Source organism: Thunnus albacares, chromosome 22 (assembly GCF_914725855.1).
Source record: "Thunnus albacares chromosome 22, fThuAlb1.1, whole genome shotgun sequence".
Classification (NCBI taxonomy): domain Eukaryota; kingdom Metazoa; phylum Chordata; class Actinopteri; order Scombriformes; family Scombridae; genus Thunnus; species Thunnus albacares.
Genome location: NC_058127.1, coordinates 27,245,755 through 27,268,996, shown reverse-complemented (window position 1 = coordinate 27,268,996; position 23,242 = coordinate 27,245,755). Strand labels below are relative to the sequence as shown.

At 39.2% G+C, this 23,242-nt stretch overlaps 1 protein-coding gene across 2 annotated transcripts in view; it reads right to left on the bottom strand.

The window, feature by feature from the left end:
- zanl (zonadhesin, like) overlaps positions 1–22,680 on the bottom strand; it is a 42,971-nt gene extending 20,291 nt beyond the window's left edge. For both annotated transcript variants that reach the window (XM_044342567.1, XM_044342566.1), the window contains exons 1-24: positions 22,606–22,680; positions 22,050–22,075; positions 20,593–20,742; positions 20,153–20,418; positions 18,865–18,949; positions 18,626–18,778; positions 12,026–12,193; positions 11,834–11,931; positions 11,656–11,734; positions 10,758–11,570; positions 10,362–10,555; positions 10,082–10,223; positions 8,984–9,228; positions 8,625–8,773; positions 8,294–8,422; positions 7,722–7,860; positions 7,080–7,221; positions 6,466–6,659; positions 5,971–6,109; positions 4,790–4,906; positions 4,041–4,165; positions 3,357–3,502; positions 1,682–1,825; positions 1,111–1,218 (exon numbers count right to left, since the gene is read on the bottom strand). In XM_044342567.1, the coding sequence (XP_044198502.1) occupies positions 1,111–1,218; positions 1,682–1,825; positions 3,357–3,502; positions 4,041–4,165; positions 4,790–4,906; positions 5,971–6,109; positions 6,466–6,659; positions 7,080–7,221; positions 7,722–7,860; positions 8,294–8,422; positions 8,625–8,773; positions 8,984–9,228; positions 10,082–10,223; positions 10,362–10,555; positions 10,758–11,570; positions 11,656–11,734; positions 11,834–11,931; positions 12,026–12,193; positions 18,626–18,778; positions 18,865–18,949; positions 20,153–20,418; positions 20,593–20,742; positions 22,050–22,075; positions 22,606–22,679 (4,025 nt within the window). In that variant the 5' untranslated portion in view covers position 22,680. The remainder of the gene's footprint in view (positions 1–1,110; positions 1,219–1,681; positions 1,826–3,356; positions 3,503–4,040; positions 4,166–4,789; positions 4,907–5,970; positions 6,110–6,465; positions 6,660–7,079; positions 7,222–7,721; positions 7,861–8,293; positions 8,423–8,624; positions 8,774–8,983; positions 9,229–10,081; positions 10,224–10,361; positions 10,556–10,757; positions 11,571–11,655; positions 11,735–11,833; positions 11,932–12,025; positions 12,194–18,625; positions 18,779–18,864; positions 18,950–20,152; positions 20,419–20,592; positions 20,743–22,049; positions 22,076–22,605) is intronic.
- Between the last annotated feature and the right edge of the window lie 562 nt (positions 22,681–23,242).

Genomic DNA, 23,242 nt, shown 5'->3' with positions numbered 1-23,242 from the left:
TGACAGACATGTGTGTGTGTGTGTGTGTGTGTGTGTGTGTGTGTGTGTGTGTGTGTGTGCGCGCACACATGCGTGTGTTTGTGTGTTTTAGTGTGGTACAGAGTTTAATGCTGTTCATATAATATCCCAAGAACAAACTATAACTGTAATCTGAAGTAAGATAAATGAGATAGTTAGATAATCTTTGCAAGGATACCATAATCTGCGTGTGTTTGTGTGTGTGTGTGTGTATATGTGTGTGCGTGTGTGTGTTTGATGACTTCCTCCAATAACCATTGGTCACCTCTTTCAAAACAAAGTCCTCACTGTCTGCATAGTTGTAAAACAAGTACAAAATTAAAACAGTAAAGCATCATTTGGAAATATTCAGACTGAATCACACCCTCCAACTACCCTTTGCCACAATAGTCTGCATAGTCTGATGCACCTCCACCCAGTCAGATAAATAAGTGCTGACACTGCTCACAACAGGGAGGTGTCTCTTTTTGAAGTTCAACATTAATTTCATATCCTTTAGTCTGATGAAGTCAACATGAGAAAGTGTAATTCGAGATTTGTACCATGCATTCTAGTTTTAGCTAAATTAAGGAAATGAAGGACATGAAACTAAGTCGATCATTAAAATGAGCAGAGACTGTGGTCAGCCTGAATTCATGTTTTTTTTTTACCATGGATTCCAATAATGAGTTTTCAAAACAGACAAAAAGTTATCAACATGTCTATAAAGGTTTCTAAATCTACTTAATAATGCAGCTCTCTGCTGTCCAACCTTAGGTTCAGTATGTTTCAAGCCCTCATATTTTCACCAACATATGACGAAATACACTTCTGTGTTTTTGGGCCCATAGAGCATGCTCAGTAGAGTCCTTGCCCAGCCAAGCCAGTTCAGACCATGTATGTCTGAGACTTCCACTGGCCAAGCTGGCTGACTTCCTGTTGGTTTCCCACACATATGAATGGTATAAATTAATTTGATCATGCTGCTCTCCTAGACTTTCCAAATGTTATTGGACTGTATAGATCAAATTCTGATCATGAAAAGAGTTATTTTTCTTGTTGTCTTTTTTCAAAAGGCAGGTCAATAATTCAGACAAAAAGTGGTTTCCTCACCTGAAGGGACCAGCAGGATCTTTGATTTTGCCACATTTGTCTGGTTTCACCACCTCAGCCTCAAGTTTGGGGTCACAGTCTGGGTCAGGCTTGGTGCCCGAGGTACACCTGATCAAACACATCAAGAGGGTCAAGTTTATGCCACTTCTTAAGTCAACAACCCATACAATTTAATTCATTCTCAAGAATTATAGCAGGAAGAAATGTGAGAGCAGGTGAGTAGGTAACTGAAGACATTCTACAGCATTATCTTTATGTCTCAGCTCTGAGCATGCACATTTAGAGCAGACAAACTTTATGTTCTTACAAGAAATACATTTTGAGATCAAAATGTCTAATTGTGTGCTCAGAATTGAGACATCCAAGTACTAATCCATACATTGCATGCATAGCTTATATTGTAGGTTTATATTTTTACTGAATGCATACACAGATTATAGAGAGATTATGCGGAGTGTATCCATGAGCCTATTGACATGTAATTTAGTCACATGTATGATTTTCCAAGGAATTGTAAGGAAATCTGTCACTTCTAAGATTACAGAACAGGGATGAATGTGCATAAACTCACAAGTCGTCCTCATCCTCTTCTGTCTGCCAGCTGTTACAGAAGTCATTGACATTTCCTATCAGAGTGCCATCTGGTCTGGTGAAATCATTGTCTGCGTTCCCATCGTAGTCACCACACAAACCACACATCTGGTCATAGTAGGAGCTGGAGCGACAATAACAAAGAGGATACAGGATTAGGAAATGTGGAGGAATGTCTTAAGAAGACTTAAAAGGCCAAATACTGTTTAGCCCTTTAATGGAATTCTACAAAGAGAACGAATGTAAAAATCCTTTCATCTCATATAATCAGCCAGGGCATCATCAGTAAGAGATGTATGACCAAATGTAGAATGTAGAGAGGATTTATTAAAAATAGCAATGACCTTTGAACTACAGCTTGCACAGATGCCAAGGTGATTTCTTCTTTTCATGAAATATACCTCCGTAGTTGGGTCAACCTACGCCAGGGGCAGTGATCAGGTGTTAAATTGTATTTAAAAGAGAGTAAAAAATGACCCTCAGCATTTACAGATTTTTTCCAGACTGTAATGACCGGATTTAAAGAAATTCATCAATATTTAGGATTTAAAAGATTTGCTTGGTACCCATATCATTCTGCCTTTTAAGGTGTGTTTCATGTGTGACTAAAAGTCAATTCAAAGAGGTGTAGATGCGTCAATGTAAGTTGAAAATATTTCAACTTGAGTGAAAAAATTAGTTGATTGATCAAAAATGTATGGAAATCAGAAGAAAATGAGAGGATGCTGGAGGAAAATAACAGACAATAATTACATTGGCTGTTTGGGGCAAATAAACATGAACTGCAAACAGTCACAACAGTCAAATTAGTAGTTCATCATTTCTACAAAAAACGTGGATTGAAAAACAGCTGTACATAAATGTTAAAATTAAGCATGTATGTCAGTAGAATCATAATAGTTTCATACATTTGGTGTAATTCCAAAGACATGTCAATTATCAATTTAGTTTTGGTTGAGTGTCTTGGAAGTGTTATTATGGATCCCACTGCTTTTCTTGGCAAGACACATCCTGCTATGATGGTGCTGCTAGTCTAACTGTATGTTCACTGTATGTTCGAGCATGGATGCCTGGCCAATCCTAGCGCTTGAATGCTATGTGGGGTGTATCTTGCCAAGAAAAGCAGTGGAATCTAACGTGTCTTGGAACGGTCTGTTTTACCCTGTGTCTAGACAGCAAGCATGTAAGAGTCATTTTTCACGTGCACGTCACATGCAACCGATACGCTCCCATTTTAATCTTTGCAGCTGTCTGCACCAGCTCTGTGTAGGCAAATAGTATTGGTCTAATATAATCATTTAAATGGCCTCACCAAATCAATTTATTTAGTTTTTAGTTCTATCATTATTATAGTAACTAACGTGTGTGTGGATGTGGATGTGGCCTTTGAAGCTTTTTCCTCCAACCTCTAAACTATGGAGGACGCCATTGATAGAGTTTGTGACACCATGTTGCAATTTTCCGAATAAAAAAAGAATTAAAGAAATACACTATCACATGTATGTAAGTAACCAAAGAGGTCCTAAAATATCCAAACAATTCAGAGTGTTGACATATTTGATAAACATTAGAAAAATACCTGCAGAGGAGGGTCAACCTCTGACAGAGTGTCACCATTGATTATTAAGTTTGAATGAACCTCTACCCATACCAACCTGGAAACTGAGATCTGGGCGTAATGGTTTCCATCCCAGCGCACCTGGAGGCCAAAGGGTGTCTGTAGGGTGACGTATTGACCCGCAAGACTGAGAGAGATGAGAGGAGAGGGGGAATGCGGAAGGGCCACCCGCAGACCATTAACCTGCAGGATGGAAGGAAGAAAATACAACATAAAGAAGATGTTAAATAGAAGCTTCAGGTTATATTTGTTACATATTTGTGGTTTCCGTTCAGCTTTTCAAGTTGAACAGGGCACACAGGGATTTTTTCTCTAGCTCTATTTTTGTAAGATAAGATGACGTATTGAGAGTGGGAAAACCTGTTTGATCTGTGGATGGATCAAACAGATGAGTACAAAAGAGGATGAACAGGAAGAGTGTGGATAGATTTCTTGGATTATGGCATTAAAAGATATAGCAAGAGAATGCAAAGATCGAATGAAAGGTGAAGAGAAGAAGGGACAGGCTTTGAGTTGTAATTTCACTAAACCGGAGGATTAATACTGATAAAGAGAGTGATACAGCTGGTGTGTGTGTGTGTGTGTGTGTGTGTGTGTGTGTGCGTACATTCATTTGCACATGTTTTGCTTAGTCATCCTCTTGTGATAATGACAGGTTGTAAAGGTTATCTACACACACACAGAATACATTGTGTACAGGTGTATATGTTGTCATTCTGACCATTGTCCTCCTGGCCTTCATCAGGGTCACAGTCACTCCATTCACAGTGACATAGAGCTTTCTCAGGTAGGACACACCTGACACTCCTCTCTCCTCATTCTTCCCCTCTACTGAGAACCAAGGACCTGCACGAGGAACACAACACCATATAGTACCACAGATATTGTGTGTTAATATTAAAAATGAATATTGGTTGATATGGTGCATGACTCGGGCTCTACCAAGTTGTCCTGCTATAGCAGGTATGGTTTAAACCAGACTTCTGTGACGGATCACGTCAAGACAAAAAATCAGATAAATAGTTTGTGTTGAAATGTGTTGAAATAGTCTTATTAATGTAAAAGCTACATTCAATAGTCAGTATTCAGATGTCTCTCCTACCTACAGCTGTCACAGTCAGTACATTTACACAAAACAGTTCATTGTTGGCTTTTTGCAGTAACTGATGAAGGTATGGTTATTTTAATTTATCATGCAGTTGTAGTGCCACCTCCTGGTGTATGGCCATCACATTTTATAGGATCACCCAGAGTTGATATGTGTATACAATATGTCATCTAAATGTGGATGCAATTGCATGATGTGTTATGGCAGTTCATGTCAAATAGGTACACACACAAGAATTTTGAAACAATTATAGGTGACAAAAACAAAACAAAACCTTGCTCATCTAAACATTTCTGGTACACAATTTTATGAAAAAAAAAATCTATAATGTAACACTTATAAATGTCTAAACCTGTTCCTACCTGTGTTGTTCTTGCAGGTTCTAGCAAGTGTATATGTACATGTTCCCATGAAGCTGTAGAACTTCTTGTCAAACGTGTTGTAGTGAGGATCTCCAGAGACCACACAGTCCTGAGAACCTGAGAGAGAGGGACAAGCAGCCTGAACAACTCTAGAACATTAAATTACAGCACAGCTGAGATAGCTATGAGCGGCTGATTGACTGCTTTCCTAAAACAATGACTGAATTGTTCGATTCTCATCTGATTTTGATTCATATCTGTCCATATTCTAAGCTACATGGATATTACTATTAACCACTGTGTTAGACTAAAAATGAACACCCTGACCACTTTAACAAAGAAGAAGACTGGTAATTACATTAAAATTGGAAAAGTACAGCTTGCATTTAGGATATGTTGGTTTGGGTGCTAACCAAAAACTAACTGTGATAGCATGATGAGGTAATCAGATTTTTCTCTTCAGTACAATTGAGTTACATTTTTCAACTTGACAGAGAGCTGATTTGAAAATAGAACTTTGAGATTGTGTTCCAGAAGTTAAAACCATATTCAAAATAACTGATATCTGTAATAACAGAAATTACCAAAAAAACAGCCTTGGAACATAACCTAACTCAACAGTATGGTCTTCTGACCACTCAAAGTGCTTTTTACAATACACTCATTTACACACTGAATAGGTACAGGGGCTACCATACAATGTCCCAACCTGCCCATCAGAGGCAATCTAATCATTCACACACTGATGGCACAGCCAGCAGGGGCAATTTGGTGTTCAGTATCTTGCCCAAGGACACTTCAACATGTGGACTGCAGGAGCCTGGAATCGAACAGCCTGTCTTTGGATTAGTGGATGACCTGCTCTACCTCCTGGGCGGCTGTGGCGCTATATTGTGTGGTTCACTCCATTTGCAATTTGGGATAGTAAACCTTTGGAATGCATTTCAGTTTTTAACTAAGACCGAGAGCAGTAGCAGAGGCCTTCTGTGACAAAGTACATTTCCACTGTTCCTGTGTTGGGATTTAGGTTGTTAGAAAGTTTAAATGGAATCATCCATGTTTCTAAGAGTTATCTGGGGCATCCTTACTTACTTACTAAAAGTATTGTTTTAGTAAGTAATTTGTTTTTCTGTCCATCTGTCACTCACTCACTTCTTATGGTGTGGTGGGTGTAAACTTACCGGTTGGATAGCAGCCCAGCTCTCCACCCTGGAGTTTACACTCGTGCATTGGTGGGCATTCAGAGGTCACACAGGTGACAGAGAAGGCATCACATCTACACTTCTGCTTACAGTCCTCCACATAAAACTCCTCTCCAGGCTGAGACACATGTGCACAGCGTTAGCAGAGGGAAGCCTCAATCAAACATTTATAAAGTGTATTGATGAAGTAGGGTCAGTGGAGCAAATGGGGTCAGATCAACACAACAGACAATTCAGTAGAGTAGCATAATGGGCACTGTTGGCTTTGTTAGTGTTTTTCACATTTCAAATATGCACTTAAAGAGGACAGCATGTGAACAGAAAGATGTCCTGAGAAATGTATAAAGCTCTCATGCACGCACACACACACACACATACAGACACACACACACACACACACACACACGCACACACGCACACACACACACGCACACACACACACGCACCCTTCCTTTTAGATACACTTCACTGTACCTCATAATACTGGCCATTGTGTTTGCAGCCACACAAACTCTTTTTCACACACTTGCCGGCACTCAGGATGTAGCCAGGATCACACACACAGGCCTCGGAGCAGGGCCCACTGCAGGAGGGAGGTTTCCCAGAACATGTCTCCTGACAAGGGTCTGCACAGGGCTCATAGTGGCTGTTCAGGGGGCATCTCAGGGCTGGGGGAGGATAGGAAGCTGAAGTCAGTGATAGGACAGGCATAGAGGTATATGCTGAGACTGAATCAAGCATCTCAGACTTGACTCCTAGCAATTTAGCACTCCTCTGGTGCCCCCCTAAATATTGCCTGAGACAGGAGTCATTTTCTAAATCAAAAAAGTAGTAAATAGTAGTGGAAAGTAGTCAAATGCTTTACTCATAGTCCTGTAGGACCAAATTTGCATCACTCTTTGAATTTGAACTTTTAGCTAGTTTGCAGTGATTTCCTACTCTGAGAGGCTTGATAAATACAGGCCCATATCAAATAAGAACCCTTCCTGACCCTTGGAATGCAACTTTCGAACTGCTTTCATCACACCATTTCTAAATCTCTCCATCCACCTATCATTTCTATGTCCATTCATTCACCCAACACTCACGGCAGAAGGTTTCATTCCTCCAAGGTCCGATTTTGACCCCACGGTCCTGGCATTCATTGATGTAGGCTTCGATAGCTTCACAAAGAATGGGCTTGGCTCCATCCAGCTCACACAGATCAAAGACACAATCCTTGAAGTAATTCTGAAGACACATATAGTTTGTTGAGTTACAATGCTTAATTCTGTCTGTTCATCTTAAAACAAAAAGTAATAACTTTATTTTTGTGTTTAAATTCCTTTTCCACTGTGACAGTGATTTCTGTCTCCTGCTTTTTTGATTCTTTGCTGCTTCAGACTCTTTTATATCTGGTGCAGAGGACTCAGTACCAGCACTTACAATACCTCATGTTGTGCTATCAGGGGCTGGTTTGTCAATCCATTCTGTTATAAACTCAATTAACTCTAACAAAACTGTTGCAGCTGGGCATCTGCAAATTTTCAAGGGTTTGCAGATGAGACAATACCACACAAACCCACTTTTACTAATATTCCATTATCACTCTCTACTAGTCCAAAGCTCAATCTGAGCATCTGAAAATGGCTTAGTTATTTTAATGACATTGTACTGCTGAATTTCTCACAACATCAAAAGAGGGAACAGCTTTATATTTCTGTGTACTGTGTGTGAATGTTGTGAATTACATTGGGGTTGACTTTGGGGTGACACACAGCGAAGGGACCCTTTTTGTCCAGCAGGATGCCGCAATATCCAGAGCTCTCATAAAGTTCCTGGTCCTCTTCACCACATCCAGGGATGGTGGTGTTGGGTTTCTTATTACACCTGTGGACACAGACAGTCAGTTAGAAAAGCTCTGTGTGTGTTAGTTAGTTTTGTCCCTTGTAATTATATTGATCTGTACCCATTTGTTTGGCATGGAGACCCAGCATTCTGTATTTAAAGACTCAAAAAGACATTATATATAATCATATAAATAAAAGGCACTTAATATAAATTGTGAAATAATCTGATACATTTTGAAACTCAGACTAATATTAAGAAATTGTATTATGTTATTCTCTTTTCTATTTATTTCTAATTCTAGCAGTTTTTTTTTAAAAAACTGGGGACAAAAAAGTTTTATTATGATTTGGGTGAATTGGCCCTTTATTTCATCTAGTTTGACAGAGAGATAAATATATGTGGGATCATCGGATTAAGTCCTAAAACTATCTGTGTCTGCTCGTATCCAGGCACACGCCTCTGCAAAACTCACTCTGGATCGGTGTTCCAGCTGTGTCCAAAGTCATTGGCATTGGTGGTCAACAACCCATCTGGATTACGGAAGTCGTCTTTGGCATCTCCATTGTAATCTCCACACAGTCCACACAGCTTGTTCTGATAGCTGAATATTACAAGAAACATTACGAGATTACAAGAGTTTGCAACTTGTTTTCACTCCAACCAAGCAATAGTATGATTATCAGAGTTTATTGTCAGCATTATTTTAAAACTTCCATTACAAATAGTATTCTGTCCTGGGCTGTGGTAAGAATACATGTAACGAGACAGCCTCCAGTGACAGCAGGTGTTCAGTCTACACTCACTCTTTGATCACTTTGATGTCCATGAAATGGTTTCCATCATAGCGAACAGTCACACCAAAGATCATGGACACAGTGTAGTGCTTTCCTGACTTGAACACAGACACACCAGGGACCGGAGTCACTGGCAGGTTTACTTTGGTCCCATTCACCTGTATTGGGAGAGCAGGTGTGAGTAAGTGTGCGAGTGAATGAGCACTTACTGAGATAATAGAAATGGTAAAATTATTGAAAACTCTTCACATAAAATCTAACACTTTAAAGTTACAATGGCATTAGTGACCGAAAAGGTGTATTTTCAGCAGGGAATGCAAGTGATTTGTAGATATGACAATAGTGTGTTTCCTGCCTTCATTTCTTACTTGCACAGTGCCACCTTTGAGGATGGAGATCTTCACCATGTGTACGTATACATGTACAGCCTTCAAATATGAGATGGTGGGCCTGTTATAGCGATTTTCATTGTCAGCATGGACCTCAAAATGTGGCAGAGTCGTTTCATTGCAGGGCCCAGACATCAAATAGCTGCAGTTGCCCATGAAGTTGTAATTAAATTTGTCAAAGGTGGTGTAATGGGGATCACCAGACGCTATGCATGTAGATGTACCTAAGGGAATAACAAATAAAGTCATTTTGTGACAGACAGGTTTTACTGGCCTGATCAATAATTTTAAGACTAAGAAAGCCCTAACTTAAAACCTAACATCTGTAGAATAAAGCTGATGGTGACGACAAATCACCCTGGGACTTTGGTCACTTTTGGTCACAGTTGGCAGTTACAGGACTGTCTAATGCTAAAATGTAGTCTAAAAGTAGCATAAGTAGAGATAAATCATTAGGTCAGCAAACTGACTCAGTCAGTCTAACATTAGCTATAGAAGCAGTGCATAAAAAAGCATTGGCTAAAATGATAGCTCCTCTATTTTGGACTCAGTATGACCACACCCTCTGAGATCAACACTGTCAAGACTTTTTCTAACAGGTCAGTATGCTTCAAACAAACAGCTTGTTGGATTGTCAAACAGCGTTAAAAAGTTCAAAAGCAAAGCAAACACCCCCACCACCATCACCACCACCACCACCAGACCTTTCAGCTGTGAGAAAGTCCTACACCAATCTGACAAGCAAGTCCACTTTACACAGTGATTCACCTGGTGTGCAGAAGTGAGATAAAAGGCAAGGGGTGACCTTCTCCCTCATGCTCTTTTTTTTCATTCTTCTCACAGCTAATACCATTACATTTGTGTGCACAACCAAGTGCACCACTATGAATGTCTTTGTGGAAAAGTGGTCAAAAGTGTGAACCGCTACCCTGTTTGAACAATTCTCTTGAAAAACTCTCACTAGTCCCTGAAAAGACTTTCTGCCTTTGAGTGTGGCTGTTTAGAACATGTTTTTCCTTCAGACGTGGTTGGACAAGTTCCTGTATAATGTATTGACAAGTTACAAGACATTATTACCTTTAGGATAGCAGCCTGCAACACCATTAACCTCGCGACACTCTTCAGTAGGGTCACAGGAGTTATCAACACATTCCAAAGTATAGTTCCCTGCACAGCGACACAGCTTTGAGCAGCCATCTCCAAATATGACCTCACCAGGCTGAAACAAATTTAAACAAAGGATCGGTATTGGCAGAGTGTACTGTATGTCATCAGAACTACATAGTGTAACCTACTTGTCATTTACTGTCTTGTCATTATATCTTTGTACAATGGAATATTAACAATGACATCCGACCTTATAATAGTTATTTTGGTCATCCAGGCAACCACATTTCTCCAGTGGCACACAGTGGCGTCCCTTGAAGACAAATCCTGGTTTGCAGAAGCAGGCACTGATGCAGGAGCCGGTACAGTTGGTGGAGGGTTCCATACAGGTAGGGATACAAGCTGGACCACAGTCTATATACTCAGCATTAGGAGGGCACGGTTCTGTACAGCAGACAAAAGAATTGGTTGAAGAAAAATGAGGGAATATAAATTTGATAAGGAAAGAAAGAAAGAAAGAAAGAAAGAAAGAAAGAAAGAAAGAAAGAAAGAAAGAAAGACAGAAAGAAAAAGAGGGAAAAGAAAATTAGATAAATAATTAATGAATTCATAATTATTGGAAACCTTTGATAAGGACATGTCATACTTGGTGGCTTGGTTGTTGTTGGCCGAGGAGTTGTTGGTTTAGGTGTAGTTGGTTGAGGAGTTGTTGGTTTAGGTGTTGTTGAATGAGGAGTGGTTGGTTTAGGTGTTGTTGGTCGAGGAGTTGTTGGTTTTTGTGTACTTGGTCCAGGAGTTGTTGGTTTAGGTGTAGTTAGTTGAGGAGTTGTTGGTTTAGGTGTTGTTGAATGAGGAGTGGTTGGTTTAGGTGTTGTTGGTCGAGGAGTTGTTGGTTTTGGTGTACTTGGTCCAGGAGTTGTTGGTTTTGGTGTAGTTGGTTGAGGAGTTGTTGGTTTAGGTGTTGTTGAATGAGGAGTGGTTGGTTTAGGTGTTGTTGGTCGAGGAGTTGTTGGTTTTGGTGTACTTGGTCCAGGAGTTGTTGGTTTTGGTGTAGTTGGTCCAGGAGTTGTTGGTTTTGGTGCAGTTGGTCTGGGAGTTGTTGGTTTTGGTGTACTTGGTCCAGGAGTTGTTGGTTTTGGTGCAGTTGGTCTGGGAGTTGTTGGTTTTGGTGTAGTTGGTCCGGGAGTTGTTGGTTTTGGTGTAGTTGGTCCAGGAGTTATTGGTTTAGGTGTAGTTGGTCCTGGAGTTGTTGGTTTGGGTGTAGTCGGGGTAGGAGTTGATGGTTTAGGTGTAGTTGGTCCTGGAGTTGATGGTTTAGGTGTAGTTGGTCCAGGAGTTGTTGGTTTTGGTGTAGATGGACCAGGAGTTGTCGGTTTAGGTGTGGTCAATCCAGGAGTTGTTGGTTTAGGCATAGTTGGTCTTGGAGTTGTTACCGGTGGTAGAGGAGTTGTTGGTTCAGCTGTAAATCATGGAAATGTCTGTCACTGACACAGCAAATGCTTCTAATGGTGCAGTGAGTAATTTCGCTCTGGTCAGATTCTCACCTTTGCAGGCCATGACACACACAGCATCAACAGCAATATCTGTCTCAGGAGTCTCTCCATAGGTACCCACAATCACAAACTGATATAAACATAAATGTGACAAGAAAGTTAATGTAAACCTATGTGCTCACATGCACACATAAACACATACAGAGACAGACAGAATTCTAGTACTTACCTGAATGGCAGCAGTTCCCAGGTAGCGGGCCGCTGCAGGCTTCCAGCCTTGGCCCTGGTTCCCCCTGACAGTGAAGAGAGCAGGTCCAAGGCTTCCACCTGGTAAGTAGACAAACAAATTCAAGACAAACAAATATTTTCATGCTGCCTGTGTTTCTTACTGTATGGACATTAGGATAAATTCAGTCTTTACCTGTGGTGATGGTGTGGACACTGAGCTGCATGGTGGTGCTGGTGCCATACAGGTAGTAGTGGAAGTTCAGGTCCAGACATCTCGAGGAGGGAGTTATTAGAGGACTTCTGATCTGAGCCTGGACTCCAGGGACAGCCTCAAAAGAATCCATCAACATGTAGGCGCCGACTACATATGGAGGGGTATAAATAAATGATTAACATTTAGGTAAGAAAACAAATACAATAAAATAAAGACATCATGTTGCTGATTGATTCTCTATACCACAAGAAAATACTTTTATTCTACTACACATTTCTCAAAGTTGGAAACACACATCCACATATTTGAGGATATCATACCCAGATGCAGCACTGCTGGCCTGCCACGGTCGACAATAGTTAATGTGTGTGTAAACCAAAAGTGGCCCACATATGGTGCAGCAAATGTGGCCTGGTTATCTTAAAACATACCTAGGCCAGTTCTGACAAAGATACGGCACAGTAAGTACTGGCTTGACTTGATGTGAACCTAAAGTGGCCAACATATGATATGGCAAATATGGCCTAAATACTATACAACAAATTTGGCCCACTTTTGGCAATTGTATGGCACAGTCAGCACTGGCTGTCATAGTGTGAGGCTACTGTGGCCCACATTTGAAATAGTAAATATGACCCATATATTGCTGAACATTATCGGGCCACTTTAGGTAAAGATGTGGCACAATTGGTACTGGCTTAACTGAATATTAGCCTGAAGTGGCCCGCATTTGATGCAGCAAATGTGGCCCATTTATCTTAAACATATCTGGGCCAGTTCTGGCAAATATACGACAGAGTAAGCACTGGCTAATCAGGATGTGAGCCTAGGATGGCCCATATTTGAAATGGTGAATTTCCAAATATGGTTGAACAGTATTGGGCAACTATAGGTAAAGATGCGGCACAATTAGTACTGGCTAATCTGGAAGTGAGCCTGAGGTGGCCAACATATGATGCAGCCAATGTGGCCCAGTCATCTTAAAACATATCTGGGCCGGTTTTGGCCAAGGTACGGCACATTCAGAACTGGCTAATCTGAATGTGATATGTTATGATATGATATGATATGATATGATATGATATGATATGATATGATATGATATGATATGATATGATATGATATGATATGATATGATATGATATATGATATAGCGGTGAAGATCAGTATAGGTGCATACACACCAATAATGTTTACAACTGGAAATGCTCCCAGAAGATTATTTTTCTACAGCAAAGTGTGCCCTGGCCTCCTCCTTTTATAAATATGGAATTTACTAAAGGTAGGGTACACCACCTTTTAACATCCTTTTGGATTTTTCATCAATTTTGTTATAATTGGTTTCAAACATATTGGAAAGTGTTTTAGTTATAGTTACTCCAAGATTCTTCATTGTTTTAGAATTCCATTTCAGATTATATGCATCTCTGATTTGTTGGGATGGAGATTAATTAAATGAAAGGATTTGTGTTTTTGTGATATTCAATTTATGCCCTGAGTAGTGTCCATATGTTTCTAGTAGGTTCATTAGATTTGGGAAACATATATCTGGTTGTTCAAGAAAAATAATGACATTGTCTGTGAGAAGTCCAGTTATTTGTCCTCTCCGCCCTATAATTACGCCCTGCAAGTTTTCATTCTGCCTTATTGCTTGTGCTAGGGGTTCAGCATATAAAGCAAAAAGAGTAGGAGAAAGACAGCAGCCCTGTCTTAAACCTCTTTCCGACTGAATCCTCTTAGACAGGTTTCACTTTATCTTAATCCTGGCTGTAGGCTCATGGTAAATAGTTTTAATACACCGAATCACATTTTCATCAAGACCAAATCTCTTTAATAATTCATATAAAAATACCTAACTAACACAATCAAATGCTTTTTCTGCGTTCACACTAACCAGAACCATACTTGTGCCCTTTTTTTGAGCATTGTCCACAATATGGAGGGTTCTTCTAATATTGTTGCGTGCTTAACATCCTCTAATAAAACTAGTTTGATCTTCGTTGATGGTATGAAAGTGTCAAATCTTTTGCAAATGATTGATGTAAATATCTTGTAATCTACATTTAAAAGTGAGATTGGCCTAAAATTTTTAATTTGGTTTTTTGTCTTTGCCTTCCTTAGGTAAAATGGCAATAATTGCTTCCTTTCATGATGGGAGAGCCCTGCCCTCTTTAAGGGTCCAGTTAAAACAGGATGACCTGGTGATTTAATGGCCTTTAGTCTACTAATTGCAGCTTCCAGGCCCCTACTTGTAATTTGTGAAGTAATGACATCATTCTGTACCTCACTCTGTGACCCTGTGACTTTCATCACTATTCATTAATAAATAATAAATTCTGGAATAGACAAATAGTACCAAACAGTGTGTATAGTACCAAATAGTGTGTATAGTTCCTTTCGAGGGGGTGGAGTTCTCTTCAAACATCAATTAGTCCCATTTCCTGCACTAATTTGTTAATAGACTTGTTGTATTGGGACTAAGGTTCATGACCACATTAAAGTCCCCTCCACATATAAAAATACTTTTAGTCTCTAAGGCAATGTTTTGAAAAAACATTTGGTATTTTCTGGGGGACATATACATGGACCGGTGTCACCACTTTGTTTTCTATTTTTCTTTGACTGATACATACCTTCCCTCTTATCCCTGACTTCTTTATGGCATTCAAATTGGACTGCATTTGTGATTAGGATAGTCATTCCCCTCTTCCGGTTAGGGTTGTAGGAACTACAAAATGCATTTCTAAATCCAAAACATCTTAATTTCTCATGTTCTTGTTGAGGCAGGTGGGTTTCCTGTAAAAAATAGTACTTGAGCCTTCTGTTGTTTCAATTTAGCCAGGACTTTGCCCCTTTTAATTGGATTATTTATCCCATTTACATTAAGTGACACCAATTTTATTTTGACTTGAACATCTGGACAACGTGTACTAGAGAAAAGAATGAAAGAAAAACAGATGACTTCCAAGTATAGGTGATTCCTCGCCACCCTGAGTCACTGTTGGGAGGTAGAGGGGAGAGCCTCCTTCCAGAGGGCCCCTCACTAGAGGTGAATTACACCATTTCACGCATCCTACTAGTCCAACATCATCCAATAGCAATTATTTGGTGGTCCAAATGAAGTCTTAAGCATTGATCAAAATTTATTTAGCCCAATATATACCAGCATCAAAAAATAATAAGACAAGAGGGAAGTATCTTCCCTACCAGTCAGTCCTTATTTGAATCGCTAAGTAAACCCAAAAATAAATAAATAAATTGTCCTTCAAAGTCGAAATAAAAAAGCTGCATACACTTGTTATATTGAGATTCACGCCACAGGCAAAAGTCATGTAGTGGTCACCACTGGTTCTACAAAGGGGCTAACGAAGTTTCACATATTGTCACAAAATAAACATTACTTGGAGGGTGTCCACTCAAACTCCTGTAATCTTTCCTTTGCTGGACACGTGGTCTCGTCTACACTTTTCTACCAAGCGCGCTGCCATGTCATTGCCTGAAGAAGACACTCCATCTCTCAGTCTGGCTCTGTAGCTCTGTGGCCTGGTGTCTCTATAAAGTAGCTTCTCCTCCTCAGCTCTTGCGCTGTATCTTGTGCATTATCATATAGATGGGTGACAAATTAAAATGAAAAACCGGTACAGGCCTGAATGCTTGACCACTACAGTGAGGGGATAGGTGTTCAACTGGGTTGAGATCTGGCAACTGCGATAGCAGGCCATAGCATATGTTTCACATCATTTTCATTCATTCAGTGACCCTTTGTGCCCTGTGAATTGGGGCATTGTCATTGTGGAAGAGACCACTCCCATCAGGATAGAAATGTTTCATCACAGGATGAAGGTGATGACTCAGAACAACTTTCGATTGATTTGCAGTGACCCTTCCCTCTAAGGGGAAACGTGGACCCAAACCATGCCAGCAAAATGCCCCCCACAGCATAACAGAGCCACCAGATCCCCTCACTGTAGGGGTCAAGTATTTAGACCTGTACCAGTTTTTCCTTAAATTTGTCATCTGTCTGTATGTGCGTGTTCCTGAATTCCAGTGAATGCACATCTTGTCCAGTGGTAGCATTAACAACTCCAACACCACAATTCCCTATCAGTTTGACGGCGAGAATGCATTGGACAGTGCAGCAGGTAAGAGGCTAACATTAGCGACTAGCTTTACTAGCTGTTATTTGCTGGCATGCATGACTAACATTATGTTGATACCATGGCCACTTGCAAACAATAAACAGGCAGTGTCAAGTAACTTAGGTAGAAAATCAGGAGAATCAGGTCCTTTCACACATATAGCACACAACAGGAGATTGTCTGTGTCAGACACGTTCTCACCTACTGGAAATACTCTGGTTTAGGTGTGGGGTGGCACCTAGGTAGAGTTTGCAGGTGGCAGGACTTGATGCAAAAAGTATCCTGCATTAGTAATTCGGCTTTTTTAAGCTTTTCACCAGAAATAAAACAGCTTTTATTTTATGAGAAATCATAGGAAGTCCTCTTTCCTATTAGTGCCAGCTTCACAGCGGAGCATTCAGGCCCAGTCAACATAATGCAGCTTAGCTAGCCTGTTGCATATCGTGTTCCCTGTCTATTTCTGAGAACCATGCGTGTCACACGGAGAAAATAGGCGAGACCTCGAATCTCTAGATGACGCAGCAGCTTCTCATGCGGGCTGTGTGGCTACTCTAACCAGGTTAGAGCATTCAATTCTAGAGATTTGAGGTCTCGCCTATTTTCTCCGCGTGACGTGCGCGGTTCTCAGAAACATGGGCGCCAAAATGAAAAGCACACGCACTGCTCATGCATCCAGTGTGTCCCAGGTGTAATGTCCAGATAACTTCAGGGTTGCAGTGCATGTGTGAAAGAGGCTATGGTCAAATCAAAATCAAATCACGTTTATTGTCACTGGTCACTTCAAGTATAAAGGCGAGTGAAAGTCTTGGGTGCTTGCTCCACAACAGTGTATCTGTATAAGAAACAGACATTACCCAATACACTAGTCTAAAAATGTATAGGCCTGATTTAATACAGGGTTAGACTGTTGAAGCATGAGGTGAACATAAGCTCCACTATTTTTCTGTTGCACCGACTTCTCAGAGAACAGCTTTGGATCAGCGGTCTGCCGCAGTGTTTCCAGAAGTGCTCACTGGGTCACAGCACAAGCTGGACGTTAGATACACAGCTGATTCTGTAACCACTGGATCAATGGATCCACCACTATACTCAGAACTTTTTCTCTTACTTAGACACATCGACACTTTGTTAGTGTCTTGTATTTCATTTAATCTTATACAGTTTTTTAAAAATATTTTTGTGATCTATAATTACCTTGTTTTATTTTGCTTATTGTATTTTGCTTCTATCTTGCTATTCCCTACTGTGCTCCCTGTGATTACTGCTTAGCACCTGAATTTCCCCTATTAAAGATGAACAGACTTTACATGACTGTACTGATGGCTCATTTGGCTGCCAACTCACAGCCACAGGTTTTTATTAACTACTATTACAGTGATTTAGTTATGATTATGTAGAGTTAGTCATTTGTTATCCTGTCTGGAAGAATATAACTGTTAATGTGTTTAGGCAGCAAAATAATTTGTATTTGTATTCAAATAAAAGTGGAAATAGGCGTTAAAATCCTAATTTTTCATTGCACTTCTAAGTATAGGATAATAAAATGTTAAAATAAATGTTCCTCAATAAACTATTGCAGCAACAGAAGGTTCCCAAAAATTAATCTTTAATTTTATCTCTTTTAATTTTCTATTTGGACTTTTAATTTAATTATGACCAAAAAATATCCTCAATAGACATGACTACATCCACCACAAATCTTTGGTGCAGTGCAGTTACATTCTGCATTAACTAGCTTACAGCTAGCTGAGCTAGCTTACTTTGCGTTACTGTAGCTGTTTTCATGGTAAGAATGTTCTAAAGCTCTGATGCTAACGTAACAGTAAAATGATGCAGATAATTTAGTTAACTGCCAGATCATCTTCTTAACTTTATTGGTCTGTTATCTGATTTATCAATATAAATTAAAACACATCTTTTCTCCCTGCTATGTAATATATTTATTGATAATATAAGTTGAAATAATTAGCTTGTTATATAATAAAAAGCCCATGCCATTGAAAACTGTATGTAATAGTGTAACTAATATGAGTTTCCACTGTACACTTATTTCGGTTGCAGAAATATTGTAATATCAATGTGGATGCAAAACACATCCATGTGTTTTATTGTGTAAGTGTTGTTTAAGTGTTTGTTGAAGATGAAGTTCGTAGTTTGAGGCTTCTATGATACCAAGTCATGAACAAAAAGGAGAGGGTCAGGAGGAAAATAATGTTAATGTTAATGTGTGCAGGTAGTAGATTGGTTGTTAGGGGTGAACATCGCCTGCAAAAACACTCAAATTCATGCAAATCGCAGGAAACAGTATTCAGTCAGATCATATTTACTGAACTCATGTAACTTTAATGTTCTTTTGTGTACATGATTGCATCGTTCGGGCAGACTGTGAAAACAGTCAACTACAATTCCATACAGACTTTTGAAAAGAAGAATCACTTACATCCAGGCTTTGAGAAGTCATCCTCGGGTCCGGTGCCTTCAGTGTCTGTCGGCCCAAGCCACTGACCAAAGCCGAACACATCGGGATTTTCAGTTTCAGTCGTCCATCCACACAGATCATCAAGAATGTCGAAATCACAGCCAGAAAAACAAGCTGTGGAGAAAACATTTCTACAATCAGTGATACAACAATGAGTGTGTGAGTGTGTGTGTGTGTGTGGTCATGCTCAGCTAACTCACAAGGACATGCTCCTTCAGTGATGACAATGTTGTCCAGAGCTGAGTCACAGGAAGCACTGAGGTTTCTTTGAGCCTCAAATACAATCTATAAACACAGAGGGAAAACATCATCATACTGATCGATAGTATGAAAAAACTGTTGTACTATAAACTCTGGATATGAGTTATAGATTGATTTTAGCTTTGCAGTCTTATTAGACTACATATGAATTCTCATGGCATTTAACTCAAGTTACAGTAAGTAAGCTGCAGTTCATTTAGCTCAACTTTGTGTTTCTCTTTCCCAAAACAGTCGCTAGGTTTCCATCTACTGCTGTCATGTAAATATTTGGAGTTGGGTCATCGAGGCGCCAATTTTTCAGTTGGGGGCCATTGACTAATAACCTCTGTTTCTTTTTGAGGTGTCTCAACCACTAACAAACAAACAAACACACACACACAATGACTTTTTATTCATGTCTGGTTTGTTGCAGTTGGCCGCTATCAGTCTTCCTGGCAGGTGCAGGGGAAGAGGTGTTTGTAAGTGAGATATGGCTAATTCTCATAAAAGATTCACTGTGCAGGAAGTGATTGAATTGGTAACATCAGTTGAGACTGTACTTGAAATTAAATAGATCAAAAATTGAACCCTTATATACTGTAAATGCTACTGTAAACATTTATGTCTTATCCAATGCAATGTACCCACTCTAGGTAAATATTAATTGTATAATCCAAGTAATTTATACAAGAGGATGTGGATTTAAAAAAAAAAACTTTTATACATTTATCTCAGCATTTGAATTTTGACATCCATTTGAATTTTATACCAATTTCAAAATAAAATGAATAGGCAATTATGTATCAGAATTTACACTACAATACATTTCTTAGAAAATGTGTGATTTTTTTCCTCCTCATTCATTACTCCAGTTCAAATTTTTTTTTTCATAATAAGACTGTTACCAATACAGTTTCTGTCAAAGTGACACAGACTATTTTATGATGTCAGAGAAATACCAGACAAGACAACTAGTTTTAAAAGCCTTGATGTCAGAATGAGTTGTTTCAGATTTACCTTTTAACTATTTTAATGCAACACGCCTGTCAGTAATACTTTATTGTGTGTTCAAAATTTCAAGATTTAAATCGTTAACAGTGAGGTCTGAACAAATACTAAAAATTTTAATTATGTTTTCCACTCATGATCTAATTACCAGATGAATCCTAGTTGCCATATTGCTGCTCAGTTATATGTCTCCATGTTTGATTGTTAAAGCAATATTTGCAGTGACCTGCTAACACTCACAGTGATGCTCTGACTGCTGGGTTTGGACACGGTGACGGAGCCCTTTAGCCAGGATGGACTCTGGAAACCAGTCTTCTTCCAGACCTCTTTGTCACTGCTAGGCGTCCTGGCCAGAACTCTCAACACATTCTTACTGTCAGAGCCATACATGTAGTATTGGAACTGGACACAGATCTGAGAGGTTGATGATGAGAGGGCAGGACTCAGCAGACGAGCCTTCTGTCCATTCGACACATTGTCACACTCATGGTAGATATAGAATCCCTCTGCGGACAGATCGAGACAGAAGTATGATATGTTTTTATCTTATCATGATTCGGAATTCAGTGTTTCCATCCTAGAACTCCAAATTGACCCCAGTCATGGCCTGGTTACGAACGAGGTAATTATTCATGAATTGTAATGAAATGATTCAAATAAACCATGCATTCAGAACTGACTTCCATCAGGGTAGTCTCCACTGGGGCCTGTGCCAGGTGTCGGGGTTGGACCTTTGTGTCGGGTCCAGTCACTGCTGTCTGTGTTGTCCTGACTGAAACTGCAGAACGGCTCACTGTCCTGGTTAAAGTTACAGGAGGTCAACACTGCTGCTAGAGAAACACAACACAGGCAGATGCATTAGTTCAAAACTGACAATGTAATACAATGTTTTATCATTTACCACCATTGTAAATGTAGTTATTGCCAACATTTTGTTTGGTTTGTGAGATAAATTATTCAACTTACTAACTGATAAAATTTCATCACTAGGTTAATGTGATAATTAATCAGTTTAGAGATGAGTCAAAATGAAATACATTTTCTAAGGATTTTCATGGTGGCTCTGGTATTAATAGTGCTGCCTCACAGCAAGGCCATGGGTTGCCAGGTCAACAGTCTGCGGTAAAGTGGAGACTAAATTATCACTATATGTTAATGTAAGCATGGCTTGACTAACCTAGCTAGGTATTACAAGGCAAAAGGGGCAAAACTTTTGTCATCTTCAAGTGTCATCTTCAATGGATGGATGAGCATGGGTTTGGTTTCAGAGGTGGAGGGGACACTATGAAGTCAGGGGTGTATTATTAATGCCCTCACTACTTAAAATCACATTTACATTAAAGATAATGTTGAATACATCTTAACTACAAAGAACACTGTTCTTTAATTTCTTCTTTTTTTAATTCTCTGATAATTTGTAACTTCTTTTTGAGGGAATATTTAAAAAAAAAAACATATCCATAAGACACTGGCTGCTACTCTTTGACCCTTACATACTATTCACAGTGGACCCATTTTTACATTTGAGAGCAATAAAAACACCTCAAACACATTTTTAGCCTGAAATGTTAATGTGTAATATGTGATGTGAATATCAAAAAATTGAAATATTTAAACTTTTTAAGTTCTTTGTGCAGCTGGTACACATTTTCATACATAGAGAGTGTTATCGGTTAATTTTGACCTGCATTTATTAAAAAACTCAATTTGAATCACAATTCAAAAATGTTGCATTCTGCCTATTCAATAACATTCATTGACATCATTATGGCTGTTATGGTCTCTTAATTAAGTGTGATTGTGAAAGTTTTTCCACAAACAAATATTGCAAAAAAATAAAATGGTATAGAGAGCTTGTTGCTGTGATGACATATAGTAATATTTATGGCTTTCTATAGGTTGCTATATGAATGTTTAAGCTGTGTTTACTCATAACACAGGTGCGCAGTGTATAAGTGTCTGAGAACTAAAGTCCACAACCATCTCAAGGACAGTGTGGTTGATGCAGCGGATCACATGCTGTGCTACTGGCTCAGCTCTGTGGGAGCATGCCATCCAAGTTATACTTATATTCAAAGTTACATTAGTTTGCCATTTAATTTATTGTGTTAAAGTGTGCTGAAGACAATCAACTTACCATTGTCTTTGTATGTTCTGTGGAGGCTGAGGAAGACATAGGAACAGATTCAGGTTAAAGTTTGTTTCCCTTTACAGTAAAGTACGAAAACCTAAAAGTTCAAGAGGGGATATCACCAAGGATGAAACATTTGAAAAATTGTGAACCCATCCTTTAAATAAAATCAGTAGTGAATACTGCAGACACTCTTTTGAATGAATAATGCAATCATAATGCAGTCATTTGAATAATTAGCAAATTAATTGATTTATGGACTGACAAAACAATTAATCATTAATCCTTTTGATATTACAGTTTTAGTTGTTCATTTAGAAGATTTGCTACTTTTCATATGATGTGTAAACTGACTTGATTTTTGTAGTGTTAGTATGAGAAAATAATTGATTTGAAGGCATTGTTTTCGGCATTAGGCAAACCTGTTTATTATTAATGTTGACATTTTATAGGTTAAATTATTATGAAAAAATGATTTTTCAATGATGACAATTTTGATAAAAATTTTCAAACAAGATTGATTTGTCATAATGAACATGATAGCTTTTGGGAAGTGGCTCACCTGAGCTGTGTCTGTGGTCCAGCTCTGCAGACACACAGCCATAAGTGCAGAATTAGAAACTTGAATGTATCCATGGCTAACTGTTAGTTAGCAAGAGAAGATAGAGGGACAGAGCAGAGGACCTTATATAGAGAGCTAGGATGGGTTAGGGGGGTGCTGTGTGGAAACCAGGGTGGGTGTCTTGAGTGGGTGATGTGAATGCTGAATTGCTGCATTACTCAGTGTTGCAAAATGTGTAAATGAGTAACTGTAAGAGATAGGGACGAGGTGTGTTCTCTTTGAGTGTGAGTTTAAAGGTGTTTATGTGTTTATGTGTGCTTTTTGACCTCTCAGCAGTTTACAGAGTGGGTGGGGATGCCCATCAAACACTATATTACAAATAAGAACTTGTACTTTAAGACATTTTAGAGCTTGTTGCGTAATAAACAGAATACTTTGATCACATGGACACAGCTTTTTAGCATCGTCTGTATCTTAAGGTGTGTAAAAAAGGCTTGGCTCTCATTATAGGTTATCTGGGACATTTTAATGTGTCAGATAACCCATACATTTTCCTATGTTCAAATATTTATTCTGGAGAAAAAGCAATACCATACTATGACTAAACATACAGTAACTCGAGCCTTTTATTAGACTA